Here is a 17618-nt window from a genome sequence, read left to right as displayed (position 1 = left end):
TTTTACTTTAGTTCCCTTTCTGCAGTGCATTCGCTCGTCCTAAAATTATCCGAGACCGTCGATGAGAAATGATTTTCAGACGCAGCTTTATTCACCAGGTTTGTGCACGAAAACAAGGACTTTGATTTCTCTGTGGTCTCACCGAACAGATTTTAAATATAAATATATAAAAAAGGGAAATAAAAATGTTTTAGTAAACACGTATAAATTGGTGTAGATAAGCCTGGATCTGGATCCTCTGAATGTTCAGTGTCCATCAGAGAATCAGAAGTGATCCACAGCAGACGGAGTTGTTGTGGGTGGCGAGGGGAAGCAGGACGTTCTCCAGTGTTGTCTCCATTATCTTTAGCGGGTTTATCTCATAATTGATTTGTAATTAAAACAAGAATCTGTAAATAACCCGGTAAAGTTTCTATAATTTGGTGGTTTGGGTCCATTTCTGCCTCTGAGCTGAACAGCGGTGAAGCAGAAGTTCCTCAGAGCTGCAGAACCCTGGAGCTGCTTCCTGCTGCGAGGCAAACACTGTTCCTCATGCAGCTCTAGGAGGCGCAGCGTTTAAATTCATCTTTTCTTACGTGGCTCTAGAATAAAAGAACATTTAGTGACCCATCAGGGGTTTGTGCACTGCAAAAAGAGAACTAAAAATAAGTAAAATTTTCTTGAAATTAATGCATTTGCCCTTGATTTGAGCAGGTAAATAAGATTATTTGCCAATGGAATGAGTATTTTTACCCCTAAAATAAGATAATTAGACATACTGCACTTGAAATAAGATGATGGAGATGAATTGTTCCTATTTTAAGTGCAAAAATCTTATTCCATTGGCAAATGGTCCTATTTATCTGCTCAAACCAAGGAAAAATACTTTAATTTCAGGAAAAATCTTATTTTTAAGGTCTATTTTGGCAGTGTGGAGTCTTTGCGTCGCCTCGTTTATGGGGACTGGGTGTGACGGCCTGTAAGACACGAGCAGTGACTTCAGCTTTTTATCTGCTGCTTCCCAGCAGACTTCCTGTGTCACCGTGAACCATGAACCATGAGGCTGCACTTTGAGTCCATCATGGTTGATGTCAGCTGCTGCAGCGAGGTCAAAAAACGTCTCAGAGAGGCTCAACGAGCCTCAAGACGCACTTTAGATTTAGATCAGGGAGGTTTTTGCCTATGGAGTGAATTTAGTCTCATTATTGTTGCAAGCAGAGAGTTCTGTAAATGGAAATTTGAAATAGAAAACACATTTTTTGTATGTTAATTTGCTTAAAAAATTCAATCCAGAAATTAAACTTTGAGAGAAACTTTGCTGTTTTCTCAGATTTCGAGATAACATTTTTTGAAACAATTTTTGAGTTTTAATTTTTTCAAATTTTATTTTTTCAAATTTCTCTTTTTCAGATTGAGTTTTATGAATTGCTTTCTTTTTGCGTTTTTCCAGATCACGTTCTCTTCACTTCTAGGGGCCGGCTTTCCTCTGGAGAGAGGAGCAAAGATGCATTTCTATTGGTCACGCACGGACGTTAGCAACGTTTTTATTGGTCAAAGTGCGTCAAGAGAGAGAAGTGAAGAGAAAGTTATCTGGAAAACGCAATTTCAAAACAATGCAATTTGTAAAACTCAATCTGAAACAGAAACTTGAAAATATGTGAAAAAAAATGTGAAAAAATAAAAGAATAAAAACAGATTTTTTAATATAGAAAATATTTATCTGAGAAAACAAAAGTTACTCCCAAAAACCTTTTTTTGATTAAGATGTTTTTCAAAGTTTAATTTCTGGATTGCAGTTTTTTTAGTCTGTCTGTATTTTTTTTTGTTACAAATTTTCATTTACAAAACATTTTCTTTGCAACAATAATGGAACAAAATTCACTCCATACATGTGCCAAAATTGTCAAGTTAAAAGTATATGTGGGCCAAAAAACATAAATTTTAATTATTTCTTTTATCTGTTCCACAAAATATGATCATGCAACATTTTAATTAAACAGAATTCTCAGATTTTTTGTAGGAAAGGGATGCATAAATCATTTTAGGTCCAAAACTTAAAAGCATTTGGCACATATGCATTATTATTATTTGTAGTATTATTATTATTGATTTATTTGCCTTATGGCAATACAGTTTGCTAATTGTTTTGCTAACTGGATGACCATCTTAATTGGGGGGGGGCGGGGGGGGGGTTATATCGTTTTCTCATCAGAGTCACCTCAAACTGACTCCTCTTGATGCGGAGAAACAGCAGCTCTACTTCCAACAGCATTTAAATTTAATCTCAAGTGGACAATCTAGGGGATTTAAACTTTGTCAAAACAAAGATAAAGCTGAAGCGGAGATATGAGTGTCATAAAAATAAGACCTTATGTACTGATAAATGACTAGAACAGGCCCATTACAGCATGTGGTAAAAAGATACCCAGATAAAAAAGTTAATTAGAAACTGGTTCGGTTCCAACGCTGCAGGAGGAAAATAAAATCAGGAATAAAAACACTGAGATCAGCTGATCTCCAGGTAACGTACCTTAATGAGATGTTTGTTGACCCACTTTGTGAAGGTTTTCTTCTGCACCCGGTCCCGCTCATCTGAGGAGAGGGACGGACAGGAAGGATTGGGGTTAATTACGTAATCAAGCTCAGGATGAATGCAGTTAGGCGTTAGAAATATGGTGACGGGTTTACAGACAAACACCAACATGACGTCTATTAACCTCATTAACACCATCAACCACGTTTATATGTCCACTGAGGTCGTTTCCCTCAGTCTGATTAAAATAAAGTGATCGACTGTTCGGTACCCAACGTTTGACATCCAGATGATTGAGAAGTTTCCATGGCAACTGAAGCCCCTGGAGGGCCAGAATCTCACGAGCCATTTTCAGAACGTCAACATTTGAAAACAAAATAAAACTTCTTCACACCCTCGAGCCAAAAATGGCCACCAGTTGCTCTTCTTTCGACCAATGGCACCGACCTACAATCTCTCCAGATCCAATCATATCCACCGTGTGAACAAAGTCCCGCCTCCTGTCATGCTATTCAGATGACGACCGGGTATGGAGCTAAAACAGTGACAGCTACCATGTGACATCGAAAAAGAGATTTGGCATCGTTAAATCAAACATTGAATAGTCAAACATTGTTAGAAAGTAAAAAAAACAAAAAAACTATGATGATATTCTCATTTTATGCATGAGATGTTTTCGTTGTCACTACAAGCTGGCGCTGTTTTGCCGTCGGGGGCGGGGCTAAATTGAAGGCGCCTTCATGGAGCGTCCGTTTTTCCAGTACTCATCATCGTCTACCTGCTTTCACTGATTTAGAATTCACTCATTAGCTTTATTAGCTTTATAAGCTAATGAAGATAATGTTAATGAAAATAAAACCCTTTCTTGTGGTCGAGCAGCGGTACTTGACCAGAGCTTTCTACAAGTTTACTACAGGTAGATGAGGAGTGATGCTGCTATAGGCTTAGGCTGCTGGAGGACATCAGGGTCTATTTCTCTCACTCTGCTGAGTTCTCCTACTGCTCTCCAATCTGAATTGTTTGTTGTTATTTCAGCTTTTAACTTTTTGTTCTGTCATTCTTCTCTTCATAGAAGGTACACCTGGTCTGGTGTTCTGTTAGCTGTGACATCATCAGGGGAGGCAGATCATCCTCTATTACCATCTAACATAGAAAGTACTCCTGGGTCAATGTGAGCTTCTGAGCTTTCTGTGTCTCTGCTCTGTCTTCTCTAACATAGAAAGTACTCCTGGGTCAATGTGAGCTTCTGTGCTTTCTGTGTCTCTGCTCTGTCTTCTCTAAGCCCCAGTGGGTGGAGGCAGATGAGCGTTCACACTGAGCCTGGTTCTGGTTCTGCTGGAGGTTCTCCTCCCTGTTAAAGGGGAGTTTTCCTCTCCACTGTCGCTTCATGCATGCTCAGTATGAGGGATTGCTGCAAAGCCATCAACAATGCAGACGACTGTCCACTGTGGCTCTACGCTCTTTCAGGAGGAGTGAATGCTGCTTGGAGAGACTTGATGCAACCTGCTGGGTTTCCTTAGAGAGGAAACTTTCTCACCAACCTGGAGGATCTGATGGAGGATGACTTTGGAAAGAGACTTGAGACGAATAGGAACCATATAAATAAAATTAATTGAATATTCAGGGTGTCACTGTGAAAACGAGACCAAATTCCTGCAGGTGCTGCATGCAGTGAAGAAAAGCGTCTCATTTCATTCAGGTTTTTCAGTTTTAGGGAGTGAATGTTACTAAACAGGACGTTTGCTTCTCACCTCCACCTCAAACAAAAAAAAAACCCAGGAAGAAGATTTACTGCAGAAACATAAATATTATTTTACTTCCTGCTGTTCAAAGCCGAAACTGAACAGCTATAAAGAACAAGCAGCAGTTAATCACGAGCAAAGCAAAGAAAAGTCGAGCCTCTTTTCAGCTTGTTGACACTTTGGTTCAGGTTCTTTATTTGAGTTTATTTCACCTTTAAGACATAAATCTTAATCTATGCTGCTTGTGTCATAGATCAGACTTGTTGTCTTGGTGCAGACCTGAAGCGTTAGCGTGTCTCCTCCCAATCGGCCAGACGTTCTGCTGAATTAACGGTTCTCCAGGATTTCCTGAAGGTTTTTATTACATTTCATCTTCACACTTCAGCTGCTTTTTAACCTAACGCCTATAAATGCCGGGCGTGATGTTTTCAGGGCAGTTAATGTTCCACATTTATCCATTTTTGGGAAAAGGAAACCCTAACTTTTACTGAACCGTGTCCAGACGGGACCTTTTGGGCCTCACGTGTTTTATTTATTGGAGTTACGTCAGCCTCAATAATCAGAAATCACAGCTTCTTCTTTCCTCGTTAAGTTTAATTTTTCAGCTCTTTTTGTTCTACGGTTCACCGCGTCCCCCGGCCTCCACCCAGACGGAGGCCAGAGGAGTGAGGCAGCAGAGCCAGGAATAGAGGCTGACGCCGGGCCACCGCTGTGTTAGCAGCTTTCCTCCCATCCAACACGGCCAGCCTCCACTTCCCCGTCCTTCAAACATAACTTCATAAAGACGATGAAGAGGAGCAGAAGTGATGAGATTAAATAATAAAGATCCAGCCCTGCAGATGAGTTTTTTCCTCCTCCAGTCATTTGAGCAGATTTACCTCCAGCCAATCAGAGAGCAGCGTGCTGCGTATCACTTCCTGCTTCAAACATCTCAGTTTTTCTCCTTCACACCAAAAGAAAACGTCACAAATATTTGCACAACGCTGCCGACGACTTTGAGTTCTGAAAGCTGGAACCGCTTTCAGAACCTAGAACGGACCCACGCTGTGTGAGCACACACCGACACGCCCCCCCCCCCCCCCCCAGCTGAGGAGGAACAAATATTTCAACATGCTCTTGCAAAATGAGCTCAGCTCTGCAACACGCCTTCATTCCCAAACCTGCCGGTCCGGCCGAGTCGGTTCAGCCGGAACAAATCCTCCAGATTCACGTGTGGAACAAGTCAGCTGCCAGGTTCTGATGGGGTTCTAAAGAATCTGGTTCTAAAGCATCTAATCAGGGTTCTAAAGCATCTAATCAGGGTTCAAAGCATCTGATTCTAAAGAATCTGATTACAATTGTAAACCATCTGATCATGGTTCTAAAGCATCTGATCAGGGTACTAAAGCATTGTATTACAGTTCTAACCCTCTGACCAGGGTTCTAAAGCATCTGATCAGGGTTCTAAACCCTCTGATTACAGTTCTAACCATCTGATCAGGGTTCTAAAACATCTGATCAGGTTTCTAAAGCATCTGATCATGGTTCTAAAGCATCTGATCATGGTTCTAAAGCATCTGATCAGGGTACTAAAGCATCTGATCATGGTTCTAAAGCATCTGTTCAGGGTTCTAAAGCATTTGATTACAGTTCTAATCCTCTGACCACGGTTCTAACCCTCTGACCAGGGTTCTAACCATCTGATCAGGGTTCTAAAGCATCTGATCAGGGTTCTAAACCCTCTGATCAGGGTTCTAAAGCATCTGATCAGGGTTCTAAACCCTCTGATCAGGGTTCTAAATCATCTGATCAGGGTTCTAACCCTCTGATCAGGGTTCTAAACCCTCTGATTACAGTTCTAACCCTCTGATCAGGGTTCTAAAGCATCTGATCAGGGTTCTAAAGCATCTGAAAAGGAGCTCTGATCAGCAGGTTTCTGCAGCCAGCACTGAGGCAGACGGGTGACAGTCTCTCATTCATCCACACAGCAGAGCTTTGTTGACATGAACACACCCACTCCACGCTGTGGAACCAGAACAACACCCACTCCACGCTGTGGAACCAGAACAACACACACTCCACGCTGTGGAACCAGAGCAACACACACTCCACGCTGTGGAACCAGAACAACACACACCCCCAGAACCGCGGTAGGACGCACTGACCTGAGCAGCACATGAGCGAGTACAGGTGAGCGTTCAGGTGGCTCTCGCTGCGGTAGTCGGGCCACATGGTGGTGGGGGGGTAGGGGGATCAGGCGGCGCGGCGCAGCATAATCCAGGATAATCAGAGCAGACGAGGAGCGACCGACAGCCGGCAGGTAGAACCTCCTCCTCCTCCCTCCTTCCTTCCTCTGGACGCCGGCAGCAGCTGCCCTGTCAGCCGGCCTCCACGTCTGTATTTCTGTCCCGGCGGCGTCTCCGGCAGCAGTTGCTGTCCCACGTGTGTCAGAGAGAGTCAGAGAGTCAGAGAGTCAGAGGGAGCAGGAGCTCCTCCCCCCCTTCCTCCCCCCCCCCGCAGCAGCAGCAGCAGCGCTACTTCCCCCTGACACTTGTTCTCAGTTTCTCCTGCTGACGCCTCCTCAGGGCCCAGCCTTCTGCTTCACCGCTCGTCGTCCGGATCTCCTTTGACTCTTCCTCTGGAAATTCTCGTTTTCGTGTCGGGGGGGTAGAACCAGAGAAACTGATGATGTAATCCTCCTCAGATCGCCTGAAGGCTGCGAGCACGGCTTCCTCGCTCTGAGGCGACAAGACTAACTCCTCCTAATGACAGCTCAGATAAGTCCGTTTCCTCCGCTTTCCGTCTCCTCCTTCCCAGAGTTCCTCTCTCCGTTTGTCCTCCTGATGGGGGGGGGGGGGGGGGGGGGTGGGGGGGTCTGCCAGCGTCTTTCTGAGGGAGGCCAGAGGAAAAAGCCGGTAATCTGAGCTGGACTTTAACCTCATGCGGAGGAACCGGCTGGACTGAGACCCGGGCTGATTCAATCAACTCGGAGCAGGAGGAGAGGAGAGGCTCGTTGGGGGGGTGGGGGGGGGGGGGGGCTCAGGGAGAGCAAAGAGCTCCCAGAATGCTCCTGGTCCGGTTCTGCCGGGTCAACAGGGACAGGTGGGATTTGCTCGGCCGGGTCCACAAACACCTGAGCGGGTCAGACACTCTCCTCCTCTTCCTCCTTCACTTTCACTCCTCCTCCTCCTCCTCCTCTTCCTCCTTCACTCCTCCTCCTCCATCCTTTCCTTTCTCCACCTGGTTCTGCTGCCACTCCGTCTCCCAGGACCCGTCCAGACTAAAAATACGTCTCTAATACCCCGGCACTCGCTCATCCCCTCTTTCTCTCTCTCCCCTCCTTCTAACTTATCGCCTCTAATCGCTCCTCGGATTCCTCTCCCGCCGCGCCTCCTCTGCCTGTGATTGGCTCACGTCTCTGAGTGGGAGGGACGTTTCCCCGCTGCTGGACGGGACAACCAGGAGCAAAGAGAAAGTGAAATCCTCTGGATGTTTCACTTTCTTTCTGCTGCTCCAAAGCAGACCAGCTGGTTCTCCAGGATTTACCCCCCCCCCCCTCCCCCTCCGGTGACGATCCGATGCTGGCGCCTCCTTCCCTCTTATGGCATATAACAATAAAACTAAAAATGAAACTTCCTCCTGATCCACAGGCTGGAGATCAGCGCAGATCATCTAAAGAAGTCGTGGCAGAGCGACCGGCCTTCATCGCTCCCTCAGGAACACGTTACGACAAACATTACTCAGCGTGGAGCAAATCCTCCTGAATTTATCTCCTCAAGGTCCGCAGAGTCCAGGAACTCTTTGTCTTTGTTGCCACTATTTGAAAGTTCAACAAACAAAGACAACCTCGGTTCAGTTTACCGTCCCAAGTCCCTCCTGATCCGTCCTCCTCTCACCTTTACCCGGCGGATCCACCTTTACCTGAGCTCTACGGGTCAGGCCACGCCTCCAGCGGCTCTAAAGCGAGAGAGAGCGAGACTTCCAGCTGATAACAGGAAGGCTGGGCAATAGAGCTGCTTTTTTTTAAATAGGTTCTAATATTTGCACTGCAAAAACAGAACTAAAAGTAAGTAGAATCTTCTTGAAATTAGTGTTTCTGCCCTTGATTTGAGCAGGTAAATAAGATTATCTGCCAATGGAATAAGATTTTTTGCACTTATAATAGGAACAACTCATCCCCATCATTCATTTCAAGTGCAGGATGTCTAATTATCTTATTTTAGGGGTCAAAATACTCATTCCATTGGCAGATAATCTTATTTACCTGCTAATATCTAGGACAAAAACACACATTTTTAAGAACATTTTACTAATTTTTAGGTCTGTTTTTGCAGTGTGTCCATCGTGGAAGATGCAGAGTTCAGAAATGTTTGACATCTTTGTTATGATCTCAGAGTTAAGCTTGCTAACCGGTACTATGAGATGCTAAAATCAATTATTTTTGTTTTCAAATAACAAACTCTCCTATTAAAGAAAGAAATTGCTCCCTTAAAGTGGAGAAATTATCTGTTTTTGCTCCAAACATATTTAATTCTGATCTCTCAAAGCAGGAAAGCCCCAAAAAACGCTATAAATGTTGTTTTATATCCTTTTATAGCGTTTAATTAAATTAAATCAGAAAAGCTTTAGAAAAATTAACAGCGTGCTCTTAGGTTTAGTGACAAATACTTGCTACTACGGGGTCCTTCCAAGCAGGAGGAACACTTTAATGGGTTAAAACGTGCTGAGTCGGCCCGTTGCCCGACGCTCAGAGCAGAACTTGGTCGTGAACCTTTCGCCGCCTCACGGTCCCCCGGCGCTGAACGCTCAGCGCCCCGACACGCTTGGCCAACCTGCGTCTCGGGTTTCACTTCCTGTGATGAGTAAAAAATAAGACCAGAATCCCCCCCCCCCCCCCCCCCCAGCCGGCAGCTGCAGCTCATCCAGAACGCAGAGGACCAAACCCAACGAGCGAATCTGCAACCGTCAGGAACGGACGCGGCGCCGCCTCTGAAACAGAAACGTTTCCACACGTCTGCAGAACTTCAGCAGACAGAACATATGGGTCAATGTGACCCATATGTTCAAGAATATATATATAAAAAGCATATCAAAATATAAATCATATTGATCGATATCGATAAATAAATTCAAAACATACACTGCAAAAACGGAACTAAAAATAAGTAAAATGTTCTTAAAGTTAGTGTATTTGTCCTTGATTTAAGCAGGTAAATAAGATTATCTGCCAATGGAGTGACTATTTTGACCCCTAAAATAAGATAATTAGACATCCTTCACTTGAAATAAGATGATGGAGATGAGTTGTTCCTATTTTAAGTGCAAACATCTCATTCCACTGGCAGATCATCTTATTTACCTGCTCAAATCAAGGACAAATACACTAACTTTAAGAACATTTTACTTATTTTTATTCCATTTTTGCAGTGTACAAAATTTTATTCTGTTGCTTCATGACTTATTTCTAGATAGACACAAACACTGAATTCAAACTCAACCCTTTATCCAACCAACTTTTTACCAAAACTGCAAGTTTTAAAAAAATAAAAAAATTACGTGTGCTCTCTGAACTCTAAAGGGGGCGGAGCTTGGTTCCTGGGTCTGTGTTGTGATTGGCTGGGAGGATGTAAGGACTGTAATAACAACCTAAATGGCAAGAGTGCATAAGGAAGGAAAACTGTTATTCTATTAAACTTTTTATTGACCCTTTTTTTCTATCATCTATGTACGTCTATCGATTTATAAATATTGTTACTGAATAATCGTTCAGCCCTAATCAGCAGCATAAAAACCACGGATGCTTCATTAAAGCATGAGCTGCTTTAAATTAACCTGAAATATGTGCAGCCGTGTAAATATTCAGGGAGAAACACACAGCTTCACCTGTAAGGTGTCTACGGAGATGCTGATTGGCCCAGATACGGCCACTGCTGATTGGCTGAACACGGGCTGGAAATGGAGCAGTGGAGTTCCACAAACCCTCCCCCGGATGAAGTTTCCACCACATTCAGAGTTTTACTGTGAAACCTGCAGAACCTGGAGGCGTGTGGCTGGACGGGAAAATGGACCGAGTCCGGGATAAAGTCCAGATTCACCCTGTCGTTCCTCCTTACTGCCACGGATCGGACCCAGACCGGTTCTGGACGTTTCAGCCGAGCAGCTCCTGTAAACCACGCGTGTTGACATGCTAATCAGCCGCGTGCCGCACCGGAGCGGACCGAGCCGGTGCTGCACTGCAAAAACAGAACTAGAAATAAGTAAAATGTTTTTAAAATGAGTGTATTTGTCCTTGATTAGAGCATGTAAATAAGACTATATGCCAATGGAATAAGAATTTTGCACTTAAAATAGGAACAATTCATCTCCATCATCTTATTTCAAGTGCAGGATGTCTAATTATCTTATTTTAGGGGTCAAAATACTTATTCCATTGGCAGATAATCTTATTTACCTGCCCAAATCAAGGATAAATACACTAACTTTAAGAACATTTTACTTATTTTTAGATCAGTTTTTGCAGTGTGGTGGTACCGCTCAGGAGTGGATCCGTCCTCTCAGCCTCTCTGGCCTCATTTCCTCCTCTCTTCTCTGCCAACGCGTCTCTCTCTCTGATTACATCCCTCCTCCTGTCCCTCAGGCATCCGCCGCCCTCATTTCTGATCCAAATCATCGATCCGCTCCGTCGTAGAACCTCTGGTGTCCCTCGCTGATCCAGTTCCTGCACCAGGACAGATTCTGTCCCATTTTCCAGACCCAAACTCCTCCTCTGACCCAAACTGTGACTCAGTGTCTCCAGCTGTTCTTGCATTTTGTCTAACAAGCTGCTAAATCGTGGCTCGGTCCACGTTAGAACCGGTTCCGACGCCACAGACTTGAAACACAACGGATCCGGGTCTCTAGGGTTAAACGGTGAGAACTTTAAGCATCCAGAGCGTGGATTAATAAACACGGATGACGCGCCGCCGAAGCATTTCTCCTGCAGCAGCGAAAGCTGGAGATCCTGCAGCGCAGACCCATAAAAGGAGAAGAAGAACCGGCAGGTCCAAACTAAACAGCAGCAGAACGGACGGCGCTGACCGGCCCGTAGACACCTGATAAAAATAAAAAACTAGAGCTGATTTAAAGCTGAGGGGCGGAGCCTGAACAGGAAGCACGCGGAGCCAGCGGCCGCTTTCAGGGGGAAACACGCCGTAAATCGCAGAGTTTGGACTTTACCCAGCTCCTTTGTGACGGTCCGGCGCCGGCAGCAGAACCAGAACCCGGCGGCGGTGATGACGTGAACGGCCACCACCAGGACGGGCGTCAGGACCGCAGGATCCGACAGGAAGTCCATGTCAGCGCTCGGATCGGGACTAAACTGCTGCTCTTCCATCAAGGGAAGCTCAAGCTGGTGCAGCTCCTCCTCTTCCTCCTCCTCCTCCTCCTCTTCAGCATCTCTGTCAGCTCCTGAGTCCCCCCCCCAAACCAGCGTCTATCTGGCACAACAATCCGGCGGGGCATTCCGATCCGCTGAGGCAGGCGGCCGGACTGGAGCCGTTACCGTCAGAGGAAGCCTGAGTTATCAGAGCGCGGGGGGGAAGCAGGTCGGTGTTTACCTGCGTTGCTATGAGGGAGTGATGCATCCTGTCTGTAGTTCCTATCAGCACCTATCTCTGACCGCCTCTGCAGACGGCGGCGGTGGGTTCGGATGCTCCGTGCGTTCTGCAGGACGCGGTGATTCAGCGTGACTCAGGCCGGACGGCGGAGGACCTCCAGCTGCTGTCACCTCGCGGGGAATGGTGTGTGTGTGTGTCTCTGTGTGTGTGTGTGTCTGTGTGTGTCTCTGTGTGTGTGTGTGTTCATTTTTTTTTGTCCTAGCAACCGCCAGACAAAACAAAAAAACAGAGCAGAGGCGAGATAAATCTGGAAACCATCAGCCCTGCTCAGCATCGAGCTGCAGATCCACTTTTATTTATCGTCGTTTTCATGAGACGTTTTTCACCCGAGATCTAATAAAGGAATTATGAGCCAGATAAAGAGTTTCCTTCCTGTTTGTCATTTTCTGATCGCCATAATTAAACACCATGAGGTCATGGTAGAGAGGTCTGCGGCTGCTTTCCATCCTTCGGGCTCAGCTCACGCCAGCAGAACTACATTACCCAGAATCCACCTTTGTCTTCCTCCTAAACAAGCACACCTGGGATGTGGGCGACAGATCAGGTAATTTTCTGAACAAGCAGCGACCCAATAGTTCAAACTGAGCTCAGATCGGTTATCTGACGGTTCCAGGCTTCTGCACTGCAAAATAGGAACTAAAATCTTCTTGAAATTAGTCTATTTGTCCTTTATATGAGCAGATAAACAAAATTATCTGCCAATGGATACATATTTTTGCATTTAAAATAGGAACATCTCATCTCCAAGATATTATTTCAGGTGCAGTATATCTAAATATCTTATTTAAGGGGTCAAAATACTCATTCATTGTTTCATTCATTCATTATCTTTTTATCTTAGTTCTTTAATTGATGTGTTTTTGCTTGTAGTGATGTACAGCACTTTGTTTCAGCTGTTGGCTGTTTTAAGGCGCTTTATAAATAAAGGTATATCATTGGCAAATCTTATTTACCAGCTCAAATCAAGGACAAACACTCATTTCAAGAAGATTTTACTAACTTTTCGTTCTCTTTTTGCAGTTTGATTATCAGAATGTGCAATAAAGTCGGTTTCCTGATGATTTTGCAATCAGGACTAACGAGATTTGCTGTATTTTTACCAACCATTCTGTCAAAAAGGGTATAATAAAGTATCCGAAACTATGTGTAGAATCTTTAAAGCAACGTTTTCAAGCTACAGTAACCTAATATTGTTTGAAAACATTAAAAAAATGATTTTAGTGCTTTGTTTGAACATTTAGATCCAGTTTAATTGGATGTTGGTGCAGAAGGGAAAGCAGAAAAAAGCTCTGATAGATAAACAACATGCGGTCAGAGCCCACCGGACGGCACACAGACACTGCAAAACTAAAAATATGTCATATCTTCTTTATATGAGTATTTGTCCTTTATTTGAGCAGGTAAATAAAATGATTTGCCAGTGGAATGAGATTTTTGCACTTAAAATAGGAACAATTCATCCTCATCATCTTATTTAGAGGGCAGAATATCTAATTATCTTATTTTAGGGGTCAAAATACTCATTCCACTGGCAGATAATCTCATTTACCTGCTCAAATCAAGGACAAACACTCAATTCATAAAAAATTTGACTGATTTTTAGTTCTGTTTTTGCAGTGAGAAGAGACGGACATCAGCATTTAGAGACTCGTTAACGCTGCTGGATCGTAGCTGGAGTCTCTGGTGAGAACCTCCTGGAGAACAAGCAACAAGAAAAAGCTCCAGTCCTCATAAATGTGACGCTGCAGCATCTAAACTCCACATGAGCGGACAGGAAGGGAAGTTTTCACCAAGAATGTTTATTTCTGCACGATTCACAAAGCAGAATAGAAGAAAAAAATAGCCTGATGGTTACTGAGGCCGTTAGTGCAGCTGGGTCTCTGTGTAAAACCCAGAGTTATGGTGTCTGCTTGATCATTTATTTCTAAGAAGCGTATAAATCTGTAAAACCAGCCGCATTCAGTGATTCAGACGTTAGGAGACAGCAGGGAGAAACTAAAATCGTCTCTGCGTGATTTCTGTTAAAAACACAGAGGTGAAGTCAAACAAAAACCCTTTCATTCCTTATTTTTACTTCCTCAGGTTGTCGTGATAAAAAGAAAAGGATGAATCCTGCAGCCGATGGTGGCGAGCAGAACCACAGAGGAGACGCTTTTCTCTGCTGCAGCAGATCAGAAGCCGTATAAACCACTTCCTGTTTGTCTCGGTCTGCAGCGGTTTACGCTCATCTGAAGAAAACCCACAAAAACAACAATAACGTGGTAAATCACACAAACCACATCAGTTCCAGCTGCCGCCACTAAGGGGCAGCAGAGACCAAGGCCTTCACAGCAGCGACACAGATCTGTCTGCAGAAACAGGATTAATGGACCAACCTTCAGCTCATTCATGTTGTTAGGCTTTAAAACTGGAAATATTATTATTTCTGCTTCTCTTCATGTTTCATAGAGACAATTTACCCTGAAAACTCCTCATAAGTTCACATAAAACTGGTCGATTTATTGTTTCTTTCCACCGGAGCAGAACAGACACTGCAAAAAGGGAACTAAAAATAAGTGAAAATTTCTTGAAATGTGTGTATTTGTCCTTGATTTGAGCAGAGAAATAAGATGATCTGCCAATGGAATGAGTATTTTGACCCCTAAAATAGGATAATTAGATAAACTGCACTTGAAATAAGACGATGGAGATGAGTTGTTCCTATTTTAAGTGCAAAAATCTTATTCCATTGGCAGATCATCTTATTTACCAGCGCAAATCAAGGACAAACACACTGATTTTAAGAAAATCTAAGCTTATTTTTAGTTCAGTTTTTGCGGTGGACGCCTTCATGCTGCTTCGGCGGACCTAAAGGTAGAGGTCAGAGGTCATGTCTGCAGAAAAAGCTGCGTCTGCAAATCGTGCAGCTCTGCAAACGCGGCGGGATGAAGCCGGACAAGAGATGGAGGGATGAATGAATGATGGAGGGATGAATGATGGAGGGATGAATGAATGATGGAGGGATGAAGATGGGGTGAATCAGGAGAAGTGTTATAGTAAAGATCTGTTGTCTTAAGCGACGTCTTTTTATCCGACGGCCCATTATTTCCCTGAACGCCTGATATCACCAGAATATCTCGCTCTCATGTCAAGGCTTCAACGCCTCGTCTCCACCCCCCCCCCCCCCACCACCCCAGCCAGTCAGCAACATTTCACCCAGCAAGGTCAGCCAGACGTCGCACATCTCACACAAACGCTCGGCTCGTCCGCCTCGTGACGATAAAAAACGCTGCAAACTAAATTTCTCTGCTCGTTTTGCAGGCGGGGGCCGTAAATGTCGGCGTGCTGCAGCAGAGAGGAGCGTCTGACGCCTCGACACGCGGCGCTGACGTCTGGCTTTCAGAGCAGTTTCCAGCCTGGAGGCGACTCAGTTCCTCGTGTTAAAGATAAACGTGGTTTTACGCTGCAGGAGGGAACAGGGGGGAGGAAGAGCAGCAGGATGAGGAAGAGGAAGAGGTGTCCTGTAACCTTGGCCGTCCACGCTTACATCACTCAGACATAAATTACAGCCCTGTCCTCCTCTGCTGCTCTGGGAAACGAGGCGTTCAAGGACGGCTCAGAAGAGCCGGAAACAGGAGTTATTAATCTTTAATCAACACAATTCAAACGATCAAATTGGTTCATTTAACGAGGAAGATGAAAAGATGCACGAAGCTTTCTGACGTGTGATCACGCTTTGAATCACGGCATAAAAAGTTTACTCAATATATTATGTTTCCAAGTAAAAAAAACAGACATTTTAGCTTCAACTTGTTACCAAATGAGGAGAAATCTCTTTAACCAGACAGCTTTTTTATTTAATTTAACAAATTACTCACATATTCAGCCGTTAATTGTGTTAGAGCATCAAAACAGAAACGCCTGACGTTTAAAACCAGCCAGAATGAATTATTGGTATAAATACAAGAATAAAACCAGCTCCAGTCACTTCACACAGTTTCCTGGCAGCTGCCTGACCTCCGGCCGCCCAGACGGGTGACATGTGGGGCGAAACGCTTCCTGCATGGAAACTGAGCCCCCCCCCCCAGAGTCCTGGCCCGCCATTCTGGGGCCAAATCTTTCAAAAGGCTGCAGATGTTGCACGAAATGACTGAAATGACTGTCTCTGAGGCACCTGGGAGAGTTAGTTGTTGCTCAGAAGGCAGAGCTTGGTGTTGCAGTTTTAAGCGTTGCCTGTAGGGGGCGGAGTGGGACCAGGTTAATGTCGCCACCGCTCTGCTGCAGCGTTGACTCGCTGACATCTTACTCAGCACAAAGCGCAGCTTCATCTCAGGCTTGGTTCCAGGAAAAGGAAACTTTGCTGCAACTTTTTCCCAAATCCAACAAAAGAAAACAAAAACAAAAAATTAAAAAATGGGGAACAATTGAGACTAAACTGAGACAATGAACAAAAAGAGGCAAAGTTAGGGGTAAACGTCAAAAACCTGATGATTATAAGATCATCTAGATGCACATCAGTGATTTATCCACCTGATGACGCTCATTAAACGCTTTGATTAGCTGCACCTACAGGGCTGTGCAAACTTTTTGCCGAAATTCTCAAGTCAAAAGTACTCGAAGGGCCAAAAAATAACAACAATGAAATATAACCCAAAAATCATGTTGTGAAGTTTTTATATGGTAATTTTAATTAAAACAAATTAGTCAGATTTTCTGAAGGAAAACGATGTTAAATCACTGCACATTTGCTTTATGAAAAGCAAATTATATTAGACTCAATTGATAAAAAAACAAAAACTGAATTATTTTTGGTCAAAACTAGCTAAAATCTTGCTGCGTTTAGCTCGTTTTGAGAAATGTTTTGAAAAAAAAAAAAATGCACCAAAGTTTGCATCTGAGTTAAAGTCCTCAGACAGACAGATCTGGTCGTATTTACTATGAAATTAAATATAATGTAAAAAGTGTGGTTATTGAAAGATGAATACATTGTGTTGTACCCAGCGTTCTCTGTTCTAAGATCTTAACCTGTCTGTATTCATTTTACCCTAATAAAAATAAAACATTTCCATCTCCATCAGCCAAATCTTAGCAGTAGACTAAATCTTTCTTGAAATGCAGTTGGGGGAGGCAATCAAAGTCAGTCCAGGGGCCACAAATGGCCCTCGGGCCGCACTTTGGACATGTCACTTTTAAATCATGTGGGAAAATAACCTTAAAGTTCACTTTACCAAAAAGGTGACACTTTTCCTTTAAGATGAAGACACAGGTCCAGCTCACCTACGGACAGGTGAGTGTGTTTCTGACAGGTACTATAAGGAGCAGGCAGCAGCTCGCAGACAGACGGGCTGGCAGTGACACCACCAGATGCCATTAAGAGATTAAAAGACGGCGGTGGAGACGAGGAAGGACGAGTCTGGCCAGACGAACAGAACGGATTACCAGGAGCTGACGGGAGGATCCGCGCAGACCCAAACAGAACAGAACAGGTGATGAGAAGTGGGAAACTGACCCACCTGAAGACAGACGCTACGGTGTTGTAAAGGTCTCTGGTTTTTGCTCCAGGAAACGACAGGCGATGAACGTTTCCAGGAAAACAAACAGAAAAGGTTCAATGCTCTGAGAGTCAGAACGTCCACAATAACGTCAACCGCTGCTGGTTAACACGAGACAAGACGAGTGTCAGGGCCTACAAACAGAGCCGAGTGTTTTCAGGAAACAAAGCCCAATTACCTCTGTGTCCTCTCACTCACC

General features: G+C 44.2%; 1 protein-coding gene across 6 annotated transcripts in view; it reads right to left on the bottom strand.

The window, feature by feature from the left end:
- Window positions 1–17618, bottom strand: part of macf1a (microtubule actin crosslinking factor 1a) — a 315238-nt gene that overhangs the window by 202016 nt on the left and 95604 nt on the right. For 5 of the 6 annotated variants that reach the window (XM_036145777.1, XM_036145778.1, XM_036145779.1 and 2 more), the window contains one exon: window positions 2510–2571. In XM_036145777.1, the coding sequence (XP_036001670.1) occupies window positions 2510–2571 (62 nt within the window). Of the gene's footprint in view, window positions 1–2509; window positions 2572–6398; window positions 6481–17618 lie in introns of those variants that run through there. The other variant, XM_036145781.1, reaches the window with a different exon arrangement.

This window comes from Fundulus heteroclitus, chromosome 13, assembly GCF_011125445.2.
Source record: "Fundulus heteroclitus isolate FHET01 chromosome 13, MU-UCD_Fhet_4.1, whole genome shotgun sequence".
NCBI classification, from domain to species: domain Eukaryota; kingdom Metazoa; phylum Chordata; class Actinopteri; order Cyprinodontiformes; family Fundulidae; genus Fundulus; species Fundulus heteroclitus.
This window is presented reverse-complemented; position numbering and strand designations above follow the sequence as displayed.